The sequence below is a fragment of the Uranotaenia lowii genome, chromosome 3 (genome assembly GCF_029784155.1).
Source record: "Uranotaenia lowii strain MFRU-FL chromosome 3, ASM2978415v1, whole genome shotgun sequence".
Classification (NCBI taxonomy): domain Eukaryota; kingdom Metazoa; phylum Arthropoda; class Insecta; order Diptera; family Culicidae; genus Uranotaenia; species Uranotaenia lowii.
In genome coordinates, this window is record NC_073693.1 from 206,376,348 (window position 1) to 206,393,182 (window position 16,835).

The 16,835-nt window shown below is 42.1% G+C and overlaps 3 protein-coding genes across 4 annotated transcripts; 1 reads left to right on the plus strand and 2 right to left on the minus strand.

The window, feature by feature from the left end:
• Positions 1-3,198: 3,198 nt before the first annotated feature.
• Positions 3,199-10,797, minus strand: LOC129752334 (aldo-keto reductase family 1 member B1-like). Of its 2 annotated transcripts, none has more exons than XM_055748121.1 (4): positions 10,693-10,797; positions 4,318-4,408; positions 4,117-4,259; positions 3,199-4,057 (listed from the first exon to the last, which is right to left on the minus strand). In XM_055748121.1, exons 2-4 carry the CDS (start codon positions 4,393-4,395, stop codon positions 3,322-3,324), a joined length of 957 nt encoding a protein of 318 aa, XP_055604096.1. In that variant the 5' UTR covers positions 4,396-4,408; positions 10,693-10,797; the 3' UTR covers positions 3,199-3,321. The 2 variants fall into 2 exon arrangements, with proteins under 2 accessions (XP_055604096.1, XP_055604097.1); XM_055748122.1 differs by lacking the exon at positions 10,693-10,797 and adding an exon at positions 10,627-10,641 and having other exon boundaries at positions 4,318-4,412.
• A 957-nt stretch (positions 10,798-11,754) lies between these two features.
• On the plus strand, positions 11,755-13,061 carry LOC129752333 (1,5-anhydro-D-fructose reductase-like). Its single transcript, XM_055748120.1, has 2 exons — positions 11,755-11,952; positions 12,023-13,061. Exons 1-2 carry the CDS (start codon positions 11,878-11,880, stop codon positions 12,902-12,904), a joined length of 957 nt encoding a protein of 318 aa, XP_055604095.1. The 5' UTR covers positions 11,755-11,877; the 3' UTR covers positions 12,905-13,061.
• On the minus strand, positions 11,912-14,557 carry LOC129752336 (1,5-anhydro-D-fructose reductase-like). Its single transcript, XM_055748124.1, has 2 exons — positions 14,123-14,557; positions 11,912-14,068 (listed from the first exon to the last, which is right to left on the minus strand). Exons 1-2 carry the CDS (start codon positions 14,189-14,191, stop codon positions 13,187-13,189), a joined length of 951 nt encoding a protein of 316 aa, XP_055604099.1. The 5' UTR covers positions 14,192-14,557; the 3' UTR covers positions 11,912-13,186.
• Between the last annotated feature and the right edge of the window lie 2,278 nt (positions 14,558-16,835).

Below are 16,835 nucleotides of genomic sequence, written 5' to 3' on the forward strand. Positions count from 1 at the left end.
CTTGCGGATGACTGTGTTGTTCACATCACAGGTAAAACAGACACTCAAATAAAACCTCCTTTGCAAGAAACTCTAAATAACTTATCACATTGGGCCAGGAATCTAGGTATCGAGTTTTCACCTAGTAAAACCGAGTTAGTAGTTTTTTCAAGGAAGCATTCCCCTCCTCAAATAGAGCTCCTTATGATGGGTAGAACTGTAACTCAATCTCTTAGTTTTAAATATTTGGGTGTCTGGTTCGACTCTAAATGCCTCTGGGGAAAACATATTAGGTACTTGACTCAAAAATGCCAAAAGAGAATCAATTTTCTTCGAACGATTACTGGAACCTGGTGGGGTGCTCATCCACAGGACCTCATCAGGTTATACCAAACAACGATACTGTCGGTCATAGAATACGGAAGCTTTTGCTTTGGGTCAGCCGCGGATACCCACTTGATTAAACTAGAATGAATACAGTATCGTTGTTTGCGTATTGCCATGGGTTGTATGCAGTCGACACATACGATGTGTCTCGAAGTACTGGCGGGAATAATGCCGTTGAAAAATCGGTTCTTCGATTTATCGCTACGTTTCCTAATTCGAAGTGAAACTATGAATCCTTTGGTGATAGAAAATTTGGAAAGGCTTATGAATATTAATCCGCAAGTAACATATGTAAATAATTATAAAACTTTTAGTCAATTAGAAATAAATCCTTCTTTATTAAATTCGGACACGAGTCACTTTTACCCGAGTAGCAGTTCCTTGATAAGATTCGATCTGTCCATGACCGCTGACATCCGTGGAATACCAGATCACGTCCGACCCAACATTATTCCTTCAATCTTTGCTTCAAAAGTACGTGAAATTGATCCTATAAAAATGTTCTTTACTGATGGTTCTAGAATCGACAATGCGACTGGCTTCGCAGTGTATAATGAGGGCTTTGAAGCTTTGTTCAAGCTTCGAGAGCCATGCTCCGTTTACACTGCTGAACTAGCCGCTATTTACTGCACCTTGAAACACATTCGCACACTGCCCGCCAGCCTTGCCAGATCTACGGATTTCTCCGTAGTTCTACGGATTTTCAGCATTTCTACGGATCTACGGATCGATGCTCGGAATCTACGGATTTTTAGCATTTCCTACGGATTTTCTACGGATTATCGAAAAAATTCAAGGGATTCTGCGGATAACTGAAAATTCTACCTGACGACCAAAAAAAAAAAAGGTCATCAAGTTTTATTTTGCCGAAATCAGTACATTTTTCGATTTTCCTAAAATCTACGGACTTGAGCGGTTTTCAATCTGGCAACGCTGCTGCCCGCAGACCACTATTTCATCTATTCGGATAGTCTCAGCTCCGTTGAGGCAATTCGATCGATGAAACTGATGAAGCGCTCTTCCCATTTTTTGCTGGAAATTTCAGGGATATTGGGCGCTCTGATCGAAAATTCGTATAGGATTACCTTAGCTTGGATCCCGTCTCATTGTCTTATTGTCGCTACAGGGAAAAACTGTAAAATCAGTTGAGCGACAATGGATTTTTCTCGGAGTAGGTAAGTTAAACCTAACGTCGGAAGTAGTGCGCTGGATGGCGGGTCAGCGTACGATTCCAGCGCACTACTTCCGACGTTAGGTTTAACTTACCTACTCTGAGAAAAATCCATTGTCGCTCAACCGATTTTACAGCGCTGGACTGGCGACACAATATACAAGGCAATGAGAAGGCGGACTCATTGGCTAAGGTGGGCGCGTTACAAGGTGAAATCTTTGAGAGGATAATAACTTACAATGAATATTTTTCAATACCTCGCACTTTAGCGATTAACGCTTGGCAGTCTAGCTGGGATAATGGCACAAAGGGACGTTGGCTCCATACGATTATCCCTAAGGTTCCGACGAAGGCATGGTTTAAGCATTTCAACATGAGTCGCGATTTCATTCGCGTGGTTTCTCGGCTCATGTCAAATCACTGCCGGCTTGACGCGCATTTGTTTCGTATACAACTAGTTACAAGCAATGTTTGTGTTTGTGGGGATGGCTACCACGACATTGATCATGTTGTGTGGACGTGTGAACGGTTTGATCGATCGAGGGCTTGGCTACTGGATACCCTTAGGGCCCGACGTAAACCACCTGGTGTTCCAATTCGAGACATCTTGGCAAAACTTGATCTTGAATATTTGTACCCTATCTACAAATATCTTAAAATGTCTGACTCGGTCGTTTAGTCCTCTTACCTTCACATCTTTCCCCCTGTATATGTACCCTATTAATCTTGGCTTCGTTTAATTAATAGAGTAACCTCTCATGCGATGGGTCCGACAAACTCTACCAGAAGGCTGGCCAGGAAGACGATCACCTGGAGTAGCTATCGGAACCTCAGCTACAGGAAGCCACCAGCGTACCCAGATGGAAATTTTTATAGTGAACCCTAGACGTTCCCCTTCCCTCTCCTAAATTAAATTTTAATCTAACAGTTGAGTCGCCGCGACTATTACGGCTCCCCCTTCTACTAACATAGATTAAGAAAGTGATACACTCGGCAAAACGAAACTTTATAAAAAGTAAAATGCCTTAATAAACAAACCTATGATTAAAAAAAAAAAAAAAAAAAATTGGTTGTTACAAATTCCCGTTATGTAACGGGATGCTTCGTCAATATCACAGACAATTGTTATTATTTGATTTTAATCTAAAGTCTTCAAGGAACAGAATTTTACAACACGAATGAGGTTTAAAAAACTAGCGCAAATCGGAGCCCAATAGCTGACTGGGCTGAAACATTCAGACAAATCTGAATAAGTGACATCACTGCACATCTGTAGAAGGCAGAGAGAAAAAGGTGAGAAAAAACCAAACTGAGCTAAGCGAGACAGAAATGAAAGTTTACGTCATACGGTGAGCGAGTTTTGAAAAAGTTAGTTCGTTTTTGCGTAAAATAGTCATTAAAAGTTGTTTAAATTCTATTTTTCAAAAAGTCTTGCATCTTATGGAATCACCTGTTATCTTGACAGTGTTTTAAGTTGTTCTAGGTGAAAAAGGATAAGCTTCCTGAAAGATCTAAATAAACCGCTTTCGGAAAAGAAAATTGAGCTTTATCGGAAAGAAAATAGTATAGTGAGAAGTGAGAGAGAAAAAGTGTGAGGTCTGAACCACGAGTGAGTGACTACATGTTTCTCGACTAATAAAACTACATTAAAAATCGGTAAGTAAATGTTATGCATAATTTTTAATAAAAATTATCATAAAAGTCCTGAATGACAAGGAAATTAGTTGTTGACTATTTATCGCATTGTAAGAAATTTAGATGCTTATCGTAAACTGGATTGGATCTCATTCTTTTTCAAAAGGATGATGGGGATGCCCGTACGAAAAGCTCTCCGGACAGATACGTTCGTTTCGTTCCAAAGCTGCTAACTGCTTAATATCTTCAGCATCCAGTTCAAATCCAAATACGTCAAAGTTGGAAGCAATCCGAGCTTTTGTCACTGACTTGGGAATTACCACGTGACCCTGCTGAATCTGGTACCGAATCAGAATCTGGGCCGGTTCCTTACCATGTTTGTCCGCAATCGTTTTAAGTTTGAGATCATTCAGCAGCACAATATCATCTTCCTTTACCCATGGTCTCGCTGGCGATCCGAGCGGGCTGTAAGCCGTTACAATTATTCCCTTATCCGAGCAGAACGCTGATAGCTTAGCCTGGTGAAGATAAGCATGATTCTCGATTTGATTGGTCACCGGCTTAATGCGAGCCACGTCGAGCACACGTTGGACTTGCTTACTGTTGAAGTTTGATAGGCCAATATTCTTCACCAGACCAGCATCCACAAGTTTTTCCATAGCAGGCCATGTATCTACGTAATCAGCATCCGAAAAGATGAACTTTTCTCCCGACGGCTCCATGGGAAATAAGTCTCCGCCTTCTTTGTAACCCTGAGGCCAGTGAATCAAGTACAGATCCAAGTAGTCTAGTTTCAGATTTTTAAGCGTGGTTCGTAAAGCGCCCTCAACTAGTTCAGGTCGGTGAAAGGTATTCCACAACTTGCTAGTTACGAAGATCTCTTCCCTGGTAGAAACACAGTACATAATTAATGGCTTCGAACATAGTCTGAACATTTCTGTTACCTTTTGACAACACCTTCCTGAATCTTAGCGTTGATTCCTTCGCCAACTTCATGCTCATTTTGGTAGACATGGGCGCAGTCGATATGGCGGTATCCGATATCTATGGCATCCTTTACGGCTTGAGCGACTTGACCTGGTGGTGACTTAAAAAATGAAAATATTCAGTATTTTCTTCCGAAATCATTGTTCTTCTGAACTTACTCCCCAAGTTCCGAGGCCAATCATCGGAATACTGTTACCGTTGTTGAAGATAGCATTCGGGACCTTAGATGGATCCATCTTTATTCCTAATCTAGAAGATCAGATTTACATTCGATCCGTGTTAGTCGTTCAGAACGGTTGTGTTTTTCGTGCAAGTATCGTGTATCGTGCAAGTGAAGAACTGATTCGAGTCTGTCCGTTGTATCCGGATGTGGACGCCGTGAGGACGGTTTGGCAGGAGTACGTTTTTATCCTTTCTCCTGATAAGAAAAAGTTAATTGCGCGAGTGAATTAATACAATTAGTTATCAACATCGAGTGTCGCTGACTTTTTAGTGGATCATCATCATTGTCATCACCCAGCCGAAGACAATAGCCCCCAATAGTCGCCAGTCAAGTCAACACAAAAGGCCACGTTTGTTGGCGGTGGTTGGTATAGGGTGTATCCAAAGTTGTACAAATTTGGTTTTTTTTTTGTTACTTTATTGTTTTTTTTTGCTTCTTGTTTCTTCTTATTTCATCCTTGATTTTATTATTACTTTTATTTTTTGTTTTTTTATTAATATTTCCTAAGGTTTAGTTCTCCGCTTGTACCCATTAGCTCGGGAAGTTTCCGGCTAATGGTTGACGATGGCGAGGGAGGCAAAGAACCTCCCATCAGGGAAGAACATATTTCGAAGGAAAATGATCCCGACGAAACAGACCTCGAAAACATAGTCCATGTGCCTATGTACGTTTCGGACACCGAAAACTCCCCCGTTCCCTCTCCTCAGCCCTATATTTTACCAGTTTCACCGAAACCCTTTACATTCGGTAACTCTTCATCCCCGCCAATGATTGGAAATAACCCCTCAACATCAAACTCCTCTCTTGAAAAAGCCAACGAGCTGCTTGAAGCTGCCCCTCGCCGTCGGGTTTACCAAGCTGAGTCGAAGGGACCTTGGGTGGTTTACATCCGGTCCAAAACTAATGGGAAATCACCCAATGTGATTTCAATTGCACGGGACCTTGATCGATCTTACCCTTCCGTAATAAGCTACCAGCCTATGAGACCGCACAAGATGCGCATTGTTGTTGGTAGCTTGAAGGAAGCAAATGCCATTGCTTGTGACCCGAAGTTTACGATCGAATACCGCGTTTACGTTCCCGCTCGTGACGTGGAAATCGACGGAGTGGTAACGGAAGAGGGTTTGACCGTCGATGATCTGGTGAAGTCCGGGGTTGGCCGATTCAAAGACCCTGGTCTTCCGACGGTCAAGGTGTTGGACGCGCGTCAACTGAAGTCAGCATCTGGCGAGGGGGAAAAACGGAAGTTTTCCCTGTCGAACTCTTTTCGGGTTACCTTTTCCGGCACTGCACTTCCTGATTACGTTGCGATCGGGAAGGTTCGTCTACCTGTGAGACTTTATGTGCCTTCGGTCATGTTCTGCCAGAAGTGCAAGCAGTTGGATCATACGGCCGCCTACTGCTGCAATCAGGCACGCTGCTCTAAGTGCGGGGAGAAGCATGAGGAAGCTTCTTGTACAACACCAGCAGCAAACAGGTGTTTATATTGCACTGGGGAAGCATCTCATGCTCTCTCGGCGTGTCCGAAGTACATATCGCGCCGGGAAAAAATCAAGGCTTCTCTGAAAAATCGAGTAAAAATGTCTTATAGAGACATGGTTCTGAAGTCTTTGCCAATCGTCTCAGAGAATCAGTTTGACCTTCTAAGCGAGAATGAGTCCGAAGGGGAGGATCCATGTGAAGGGACATCAACTGGGCCATTTTTTAATAATAATGTTTCACAGGCTCCAAAAAGGAAACGCACCACTAAAACACAAACCACATTGGCTGCCAGTAAAATTAAAATTAAAAGAAATCCTCAAAGTGGAAATAGTAATTCTTCCCCTCCTATTCAGAGTCCTCCGGGCTTTAATCCGTCCCCGAAGGACTTCCCTCCACTTTCTGGAAAGTCGAAACCCCAGGCCTTCCTTCAGAATTCAGGCCCATCAGCAGCTAACATGAATGCAACAATTCCCAGAGAAACTGCATCTGATCCATCATCGAATAGTTTTCCCAGCTTTTCGGCTGATGGTAAGATGAAATTCTCGGAAATTGTTGCATTTATCCTGGACTTTTTCAGCGTACCAGCAGGTTGGAGGACTATGATTAATATGTTTATACCTCTTTTGAGAGAATTTTTGAAAAAGAAAGCTCTCACCATGACCCTCATCGCAGAAGCAATTTCTTTCGATGGATAATTCATCCAATGAGGGGAGAGAAATTGCTTCTGTATTGCAATGGAACTGCAGAAGTATTTTACCAAAATTAGACTCATTTAAAGTATTGGTACACAATTTGAATTGTGATGTGTTCGCCTTATGCGAAACTTGGCTCTCTCCAAACGTAGATTTCTCCTTCCAAAGCCACAACATTATTCGCCTGGATCGTGATGGTCAAAGAGGGGGCGGCGTTCTTTTGGGGATCAAGAAATGCCACTCTTTCTATCGTATTCCACTACAACCATCTCCAGGTATTGAAGTCGTTAGTTGCCAAGCTAGAATAAAAGGTCAAGACCTTTGTCTAGCCTCGGTTTATATTCCGCCATCTTCAAGCGTGAGCCGGAACCAACTGGCGAATATTATTTCACTTCTCCCAGAACCCCGGCTAGTTCTGGGAGATTTTAATTCCCATGGCGTGGGCTGGGGTAGCTCACGTGATGATGATCGTGCAAACATTATTTATGAGCTGTGCGACGACTTCAACATGACTGTCTTAAACAATGGGGAAGTGACTCGAATTAATGGATCCCAATCACAGCATAGTATTTTAGACCTTTCTTTAGCTTCTTCCTCTCTGAGCTTGGATTGTACGTGGAAGGTAATCCAGGACCCCCAGGGAAGCGATCATTTGCCTATCAATATTTCTATTACCAGTGGTAGTAGTCCACCCGAAGAAATCAATATTCCTTATGACCTCACAAGGAATATAGATTGGAAAAAGTATGCATCATGTATCATTGAAGCCATCGACTCAACGGATGAACTGCCTCCGGAGGCAGAGTACAGTTTCATTTCCGGGACAATTGTAGACTGTGCAATCGGGGCACAGGTCAGACGGATTGACAATTCGACGATACAGAAACGGCCTCCCACTCCGTGGTGGGATGGAGACTGCTCGCGTGCGCGAGGAGAAAAGTGCAAGGCGTTTGTCGAGTTTCGCAGAACTGGATTACCAGAGAAGTTCCAACGTTACTTGACCTTGGAGCGGAAGTTCAAGAACTTGATCAGGGGCAAGAAACGTGGGTACTGGCGGCGATTCGTGGATGGGTTATCTCGAGAAACGTCTCTGCACACGCTTTGGAGAACAGCACGAAACATGCGAAATCACACACCTTCGAACGAAAGTGTGGAAAACTCGAGTCGATGGCTGATACAGTTCGCGAAAAAGGTCTGCCCGGACGCAGCACCAGCTCAGAAAAACTATCGGGATACAGAGAATAGTTCTGAAACGGAGGATCAATTCTCGATGGTCGAACTTTCACTTGCGCTCTGGTCTTGCAACAATTCAGCTCCCGGACTGGATAGGATTAAATTCGACTTGTTGAAGAATCTGCCAGACTCTGCTAAAAAACGTTTATTGAATTTATTCAATAAGTGTTTGGAACTGAACATTGTTCCGCATGACTGGAGACAAGTGAAAGTCATAGCCATCCAAAAACCGGGAAAACCAGCTTCTGAGTACAATTCGTATAGGCCGATTGCTATGCTCTCGTGTCTCCGGAAATTGCTCGAAAAAATGATTCTCTTTCGGCTGGACAAATGGGTTGAATCAAACAATCTGTTGTCAAGTACACAATTTGGATTTCGTAGAGGCAAGGGTACGAACGACTGTCTAGCATTACTTTCCTCAGACATTCAATTGGCGTTTGCCCAAAAAGAGCAGATGGGGGCAGTATTTCTGGACATCAAAGGGGCATTCGATTCGGTGTCCATAGAAGTGCTATCTAGTAATCTTAACTCTTGCGGACTTTCACCAATATTGAATAATTTTCTTTATAACCTGTTGTCTGAAAAAATCATGCATTTTAGTCATGGAGAAACCAACGTTGAACGAATAAGTTACATGGGTCTACCCCAAGGCTCATGTTTAAGCCCCCTGCTATACAACTTTTATGTCCGAGAAATCGATGCTTGTATGGCACAAAATTGCACGCTTAGACAGCTTGCGGATGACTGTGTTGTTCATATCACAGGTAAAAAAGGCACTCAAATTAAACCTCCGTTACAAGAAACTCTTAATAATTTATCATACTGGGCCAGGAATCTAGGCATCGAGTTTTCGCCTAGTAAAACCGAGTTAGTTGTTTTTTCAAGGAAGCATTCCCCTCCTAAAATAGAGCTCCTTATGATGGGTAGAACTCTAACTCAATCACTTAGTTTTAAATATTTGGGTGTCTGGTTCGACTCTAAATGCCTCTGGGGAAAACATATTAGGTACTTGACACAAAAATGCCAAAAGAGAATCAATTTTCTTCGAACGATTACTGGAACCTGGTGGGGTGCTCATCCACAGGACCTCATCAGGTTATACCAAACAACGATACTGTCGGTCATAGAATACGGAAGCTTTTGCTTTGGGTCCGCCGCGGATACCCACTTGATTAAACTAGAACGAATACAGTATCGTTGTTTGCGTATTGCCATGGGTTGTATGCAGTCGACACATACGATGGGTCTCGAAGTACTGGCGGGAGTAATGCCGTTGAAAAATCGGTTCTTCGATTTATCGCTACGTTTCCTAATTCGAAGTGTTACTATGAATCCTTTGGTGATAGAAAATTTGGAAAGGCTTATGAATATTAATCCGCAAGTAAAATATGTCAATAATTATAAAACTTTTAGGCAATTAGAAATAAATCCTTCTTTATTAAATTCGGACACGAGTCACTTTTACCCGATTAGCAGTTCCTTAATAAAATTCGATCTGTCCATGACCGCTGACATCCGTGGAATACCAGATCACGTCCGACCCAACATCATTCCTTCAATCTTTGCTTCAAAGGTACGTGAAATTGATCCTTTAAAAATGTTCTTTACTGATGGTTCTAGAATCGACAACGCGACTGGCTTCGCAGTGTATAATGAGGGCTTTGAAGCTTCGTTCAAGCTTCGAGAGCCATGCTCCGTTTACACTGCTGAGCTAGCCGCTATTTACTGCACCTTGGAACACATTCGCACACTGCCCGTAGACCACTATTTCATCTACTCGGATAGTCTCAGCTCCGTTGAGGCGATTCGATCGATGAAACTGATGAAGCGCTCTTCCCATTTTTTGCTGGAAATTTCAGGGATATTGGGCGCTTTGATCGAAAATTCGTATAGGATTACCTTAGCTTGGATCCCGTCTCATTGTCTTATACAAGGCAATGAGAAGGCGGACTCATTGGCTAAGGTGGGCGCGTTACGAGGTGAAATCTTTGAGAGGATAATAACTTACAACGAATACTTTTCAATACCTCGCACTTTAGCGATTAACGCTTGGCAGTCTAGCTGGGATAATGGCACAAAGGGACGTTGGCTCCATACGATTATCCCTAAGGTTCCGACGAAGGCATGGTTCAAGCATTTTAACTTGAGTCGCGACTTCATTCACGTGATTTCTCGGCTCATGTCAAATCACTGCCGGCTTGACGCGCATTTGTTTCGTATACAACTAGCTACAAGCAATGTTTGTGTTTGTGGGGATGGCTACCACGACATTGATCATGTTGTGTGGACGTGTGAACGGTTTGATCGATCGAGGGCTTGGCTACTGGATACCCTTAGGGCCCGACGTAAACCACCTGGTGTTCCAATTCGAGACATCTTGGCAAACTTAGATTTAGAATATTTGTACCCCATCTACAAATATCTCAAACTGTCTGACTTGGTCGTCTAGTCCTCCTACCTTTTTTACCACTCCACCGACCCCCCCCCCTGTATTTGTACCCTATTAATGTTTTCTTTGTCTAATTGATAGAGTAATCTTCCATCCGATGGGTTCGACAAACTCCACCAAAAGGCTGGCCAGGAAGACGACTACCTGGGGTAGCTACTGCAACCGCAGCTACAGAATGCCACCACCGAACGCAGATGGAAAATAGTTTTATAGTAAACCCTACAACTCCCCCTTTCCTCTTCCAAACTAGAGTCAAAGCTAACGTTGAGTCGCCGCGACTATTACGGCTCCCCCTCTACTAACATAGATTAATAAGTGATCCACTCGGCAAAATGAAACTTTATAAGTAAAATGCCTTAATAAACATACCTTTGATTAAAAAAAAAAAAAGATCAGATTTTTTGTCAGTCAACAAACGCCGAATGAAATTATCTAATGCATAATTAATACGAACCAAAACGTTGCGTTCGCTCAGCAGATGGTCAATAATAAACTGAAACAGCTTTTGATGATCGTTAGCTGGTAGATTCATGTTTTGCTTTCGTGAGGTTTTATAGTTACGGAGCTCGTACACGATCAAGCCGTTTGATGAACATGGGATAACTTAAGAGACGCTTGATTTGGTTCAATGGATGATATTAAAAAAACTTTCGTTTAATAGTTCCGCGTTTGACAAACAACTTGAGCCTGCTCTGAAGCCATTACAAAACTTAAACTGATATAAGTATTATTTATATTTAGCCGCTGGCTTATCTGTATGTTATTTCATTTTTGGCTTGTTTACCAGCCTCTCTCTAGAACAAACTGTGTGCTGTTAGTTTACTAACCGATGTGTCTCTATTAAAAAATGTTTCTGCTTTAATACAATATATTTAATAAACATCAATTGTTTTGATTAGATACGTACTAAAACCAGCTTATCAATGTATTGAATCATTTGCAATAACAAGACTTTTCCATAGCTCAAACATATATCTATGATTATGGAATTTTTTTCAACCGTCTATGGTTATTGCCGTGGCTTGCAAAATTTGGAGGAATAAGCAGTCATCGACGACAGCAAAGCTAGCCATGTTTCTACAGCTCATTTTCTTCAACTCGAACTAAATGTTACTAAGATTTCTTAAAAATTCAAGATATTTTACTTGAAAACAGCTTTATATTTCCTGAAAGGTTTCCTTACAATGAAGCTTACCAACATCATATAGAAGAAGATACGCAAAATTAATAATCCAATAAATTGAATGATACACATATAAAGACAAAAAATTGGATGATAGAATATTGACTCGATTCAAAAATTTCTGAAATACCTACATTTTTCTCGAAGTAGAAGAATCATATTTGTTATTTGTTGATTGTTTCATTCTTAAATGTTTATTATTATATTTCAATCGTCTAAGAAACTGACACACCCATCCATAAAACTACCGCTATGTTTGTTTCCATACCGCACTTGACCTTGTTGAGACAAATTCTACGACGTCCTCATGTTCTGATTAAAAAGAGACAACTGTACCTACTACTAGTGCCCCATCGTAAACATTATCGCTCTTGGTGCACTCTGTTTGGATCAGTCCGAGAGTTTTATTGTAACACATCGGGTCATCGCGTAACAGGTTCATCGTATAACAAAGTCATGCCCGGCAAGGTTCCTCAAGTCGATCTGGGAAATGGGTACAGCATACCTGGACTAGGCTATGGAACATATTTGGTAAGCGACACAAATACATTAATCGAAGGTTGAGGCATTCGAAACAGTATTCTTACGATTAACATGGCAGGCGAAGGAAGGTCAAGGAGAGGATTTAGTAAAGCAAGCAATCGACGCCGGCTATCGGCACATTGATACGGCCTTCCTGTACGAGAACGAAGTCGAGGTGGGCAAAGCGATTCGGGCGAAGATTGCCGAGGGTGTCGTGAAACGAGAAGATCTGTTTGTTACCACTAAACTGTGGAACACATATCATTACCCAGATAATGTGGCAGAAGCTTTCCAGCGGTCGTTCGATATGCTCGATATCGGTTACATCGACCTGTACCTTATGCATTCTCCGATGGGTCTCCAGTTTCAAGGGTACGAGTTTGGCGACATGAATCCGAAGGACAGCGAAGGAAATGCCTTATTTTCTGATGTAGATTATGTCGATACCTGGAAGGCAATGGAAAAGTTGGTGGCAACTGGTAAAGTTCGTAGCATAGGGTTGTCCAATTTCAACAGTGAACAAATTAACAGGATAATGAAGGAAGCTGAAATAAAACCTGTCAATAATCAGATTGAGGTAAACCCAGGTTGGAATCAGAAAAAATTAATAGAATTTTGCCGAAGCCTTAACATTACAGTGACAGCGTTCGGGCCCATGGGACGTCCTCATCGGACGACCTACGGTAACAAAACGGCCCTCGGTGATGCAAAGGTGATTGAGATAGGCCAAAAATATGGCAAAACCGATGGTCAAGTTATTCTACGCTACCTGGTTCAATTGGGAACGATTCCGATTCCATATTCCACCAATGCGGAACGAATCAAGCAGAACTTCGATGTATTCGATTTCAGTCTAACGGAGGCGGAAATGCTGTACATGGACACGTTCCAGTCGGAAAGGACTTTGCCCTTCCCACCGTTGAAGAAACACAAGTACTACCCGTTTAATTCAGAATTTTAAAAATGATTAGCTTTGAAAAACGCTGGATAACGATTGCCTTAATATCAAAATCGTAATTTTTTTCGGATTGGGTTTTCGTTTCAAAGTTATTTATATACTAGATCAGCATGTTCATATCAGACATTTCATGGGTTAAATTATTGTGATAAATTTTATTGAAAAAAAGAAGCAAGGTATTTATTTGAAAGAAAAGAAACACCATAGCTTAGCTATACATCAGCTCATACATTGACTTGTTAGAAAATGTTGAAGTTTGCAAAAAGGAAACTCAAAATTCCCATTTTATAATTCCTCCTTGAAAGGATAATAACGGTGGCTTCTCACATCTGGATATGGTAGCGTCCTTTCAGAGTGAAATGTATCCATTAGAGCGATTTCTTCGTCGTTCAAAGTGAAATCGAAAACATCGATATTTTGCCTAAGATGATCCTTCTCTTCGGCGTACGGAATAGGAATGGTTCCGAGCTGTATCAGATATCTGAGTATGATTTGGGCATCTGATTTCCTGTATTTTCGACCAATGTTCGCTACATCGGAATTACCGAAGGCACTCTTGTTTCCATAAGTGAACCTGTGAGGCCGACCCATTGGACTGAAAGCAGTCACCGTTATTCCTAGTCGTTTGCATTGATCTATCAAAGATTTCTGTCTCCAACCTGGATTGACTTCGATTTGATTGTTAACTGGACAGATCTCGGCAAAGTCCAATATTCGTAGGATTTGTTCATAGTTGAAATTCGACAAACCGATACTGCGCACCTTACCCCCTTTTACTAACTTTTCCATCGCTTTCCACGTGTCAACATAGTCAACGTCTGAGAAAATCAAATTTCCCTCGTCATCCTTGGGATTGGCATCGGCGTGCTCGAATCCTCGAAATTGAAATCCCATGGGCGAATGCATGAGATACAAATCGAGATATTCCAATCCAAGTCGATCCAGGGTTTGCTGAAATGCTATAGGAACATGTTCCGGTTCATGATGCGAATTCCACAGCTTGCTGGAGACGAACACATCCTTGCGTTCGATTGTACCATCGGCAATTTTTTCCCGGATAGCTTGGCCACATTCCATTTCATTTTCGTACAGGAAAGCGGTATCGATGAAGCGGTACCCTAACTCGATAGATTTTTTAATCAGTTCGATTCCCGATTTTCCTTTTGCCTGAAAATAGAACATTATTCTATGTTTTTTTTGTCCCAAAAATCATATTCTTACCAAATAGGTTCTCAATCCCAAAGCTGGAATGTGGTGACCGTCAGCAAGCTCTAATAGTGGCGCGGTCATGGTTTTGGTCCGAATAAACGTTTGCACTCAACTTGAGTCGAGCTGTTATAGTTTATCATTTTGATAGTGAATTTGTAAAAGGTATTAGGTTTACTGAACTTTTTTTTCCTTGACAAACTATAAATCCTTTCACTTAGACCGCTTGATTTGAAGAGCGATAAGAGAAAGATGAACTTTGTAAAGCACTTTTCGCGCGAGGTGCAGCGGGAATTATACTTCAGTCAAAATGATCAGTCGTGAAACTTTTGAAAAAAATAAATAGAATGAATGTAGATGTTTTTTTTTAGATGACCAATTCAGGTTCGTTTTCCAGATTTCAGATTCAAATTTTGATAAGAAAATTTTCCCGATTTCTTTAAACTCTAATCCGCTCTCGAGTGTCAATATGATACTATTGGAAGTTTGGCGGCTTGTAACTTCGGGTGCATCCAAATAAAAAATATCTTCGGGGACCCTCAAAAATATGAAATCTAACAAAGCACCTGGGATCGATTGCATCCCTGCTGAAATGCTGAAAGCCGACCCTGCCCTGTCAGCACAAATGTTGCATCGTCTTTTCGCTGACATCTGGGATACTGCAACATTCCCGGCCGACTGGATGCAGGGTATCCTCGTAAAGGTCCCGAAGAAAGGAGACCTGACAGAGTGCGGTAACTGGCGAGGCATAACGTTGATCTGTACAACCCTCAAAGTACTTTGCAAAGTGATCCTGAACAGGATCCAGGAGAAAATCGACGCTACACTCCGACGGCAACAAGCTGGATTCCGATCCGGACGATCATGTGTGGACCACATCACAACGCTACGAATCATACTGGAACAAATCAACGAATTCCAGGACTCTCTTCTGCTGGTTTCCGTTGATTTCGAAAAAGCATTCGACCGACTTAACCATGAAAACATCTGGGCGGCTCTAAGGCGACGAGGGGTCCCAGAGAAACTAGTCCATCTCATCGAAGCACAGTATGAGGCATTTTCGTGCAAGGTCTTGCACGACGGTGTCTTGTCCGAACCAATACCGGTAACTGCTGGAGTGAGACAAGGATGTATTCTATCACCGCTACTTTTTCTAATCGTAATGGATGAGATTCTGACTGGATCGATTGACTGTGCACCGAACCGAGGATTATTGCCGTGGAATCCTTCAACAATGGAGCATCTGAACGACCTTGACTTGGCTGACGATATCGTTTTGCTCGCCCAAACGCAACCGGATATATGCAGAGCAAACTCGACGACCTCACCGAAAGTTCCAAGGCAGCAGGTCTCAAAGTCAATGTCGGAAAGACCAAGTCGATGGAGATCAACACAGGAAATCCCTCCAGTTTCATGGTAGCTGGGCAACAAGTTGAGAAAGTGGAGTGCTTCCAGTATCTTGGTAGCCAGATAACGCCTGATGGTGGTACCAGGAAAGACATCGAAACCCGGATCAGATAGGCCTGATTTGCGTTTGCGAGTCTCCGAAACATCTGGCGGTCACGCCAGATCTCTCTACGAACAAAAATCCGAATCTTCAACTCAAACGTCAAATCCGTATTGCTGTACGGGTGCGAAACTTGGTGCACATATGCGGTGACGACGCGAAAACTACAAGTTTTTGTAAACCGCTGCCTGCGGAATATCATCCGCGCTTGGTGGCCTGGCAACTGGATCTCGAATGAGGAACTGCATCGCCGGTGTCATCAAAGGGCGCTAGAAATCGAGATTCGGGAACGTAAGTGGAGATGGATTGGGCACACGCTGCGAAAAGATGAAAACGAGATTTGCAGAGAGGCGCTAGATTGGAATCCAGAAGGTCATCGAAGAAGAGGTAGGCCCAGAAACTCGTGGCGGCGAAGCCTAGGTCTTTTACCACGGCCCTATGCACCGTAGGATCGGCGCGGTATCATTAAGTAAGTAAGTAAATAGGACCCTCAATGAATTCTTGAAATCTTTATTTTGCATCATTACTTTTTTATAGACGCACCCTGAAAGCCCAGGAAAAAAAAATTCCATAATCAGACCTTGAGTGTCAATTTGACACTCCTTGCTTAAAAAAACCGCTATATGTTTCCTGCTTTTCAACTCATTTTTACAAAATCTATAGTTTTGAAAACCTCGTAATGTAACTCAAACACAGAGAACAGATGTACAAGCTATTTCACGGAACTTGTGTAAAATTTCCAACGAACATTTTAACCAATTTTTCCTTTTTAGCTTAGTCACCAGAAGTCTCCACCAGGCGCAATTACGTTCACCCATACATCCAACCTGAAGGATTGGTGAACGTCATTGCGCCTCTCGCTATTACTTCTCCCAGCCATTCAATTGATGCGGGACAAAGGGTCTAGAACGCACCTTTGAAGCTTTCCGTAAAAATATGCTCTTGGCTCAATTTTCAACACCTATAAATTTTCTTCTAATAAGCATCTGCTTTATCTATCCGTCATTTCTTTCCTATCTGTAATTCTGTAAATAAGAATTCTTCATTATAACGTTCACCGCAATGCCATTAAACTAGCATATAATGACCACAAAAAATGTAAAAAAGCACTTTTCATCAATGAACTCTCAAAATTGTCTAAGTCACACCAGATAATTTTTGAAGAGACTATTGAAAAGTTGATGTAATTTGGCCCTTTTTTGCGTTTTAAGATTGTCAAAA

Excerpts from the sequence above, each read along its gene's own strand:
- LOC129752334 (XM_055748121.1), bottom strand. The coding sequence starts at position 4,395 with ATGGATCCATCTAAGGTCCCGAATGCTATCTTCAACAACGGTAACAGT. Across the intron at positions 4,260-4,317 it reads TTGGCCTCGGAACTTGGGGA|TCACCACCAGGTCAAGTCGC; the intron begins GTAAGTTCAGAA and ends TCATTTTTTAAG. Across the intron at positions 4,058-4,116 it reads CAGGAAGGTGTTGTCAAAAG|GGAAGAGATCTTCGTAACTA; the intron begins GTAACAGAAATG and ends TGTTTCTACCAG.
- LOC129752333 (XM_055748120.1), top strand. The coding sequence starts at position 11,878 with ATGCCCGGCAAGGTTCCTCAAGTCGATCTGGGAAATGGGTACAGCATA. Across the intron at positions 11,953-12,022 it reads TAGGCTATGGAACATATTTG|GCGAAGGAAGGTCAAGGAGA; the intron begins GTAAGCGACACA and ends TTAACATGGCAG.
- LOC129752336 (XM_055748124.1), bottom strand. The coding sequence starts at position 14,191 with ATGACCGCGCCACTATTAGAGCTTGCTGACGGTCACCACATTCCAGCT. Across the intron at positions 14,069-14,122 it reads TGGGATTGAGAACCTATTTG|GCAAAAGGAAAATCGGGAAT; the intron begins GTAAGAATATGA and ends TTCTATTTTCAG.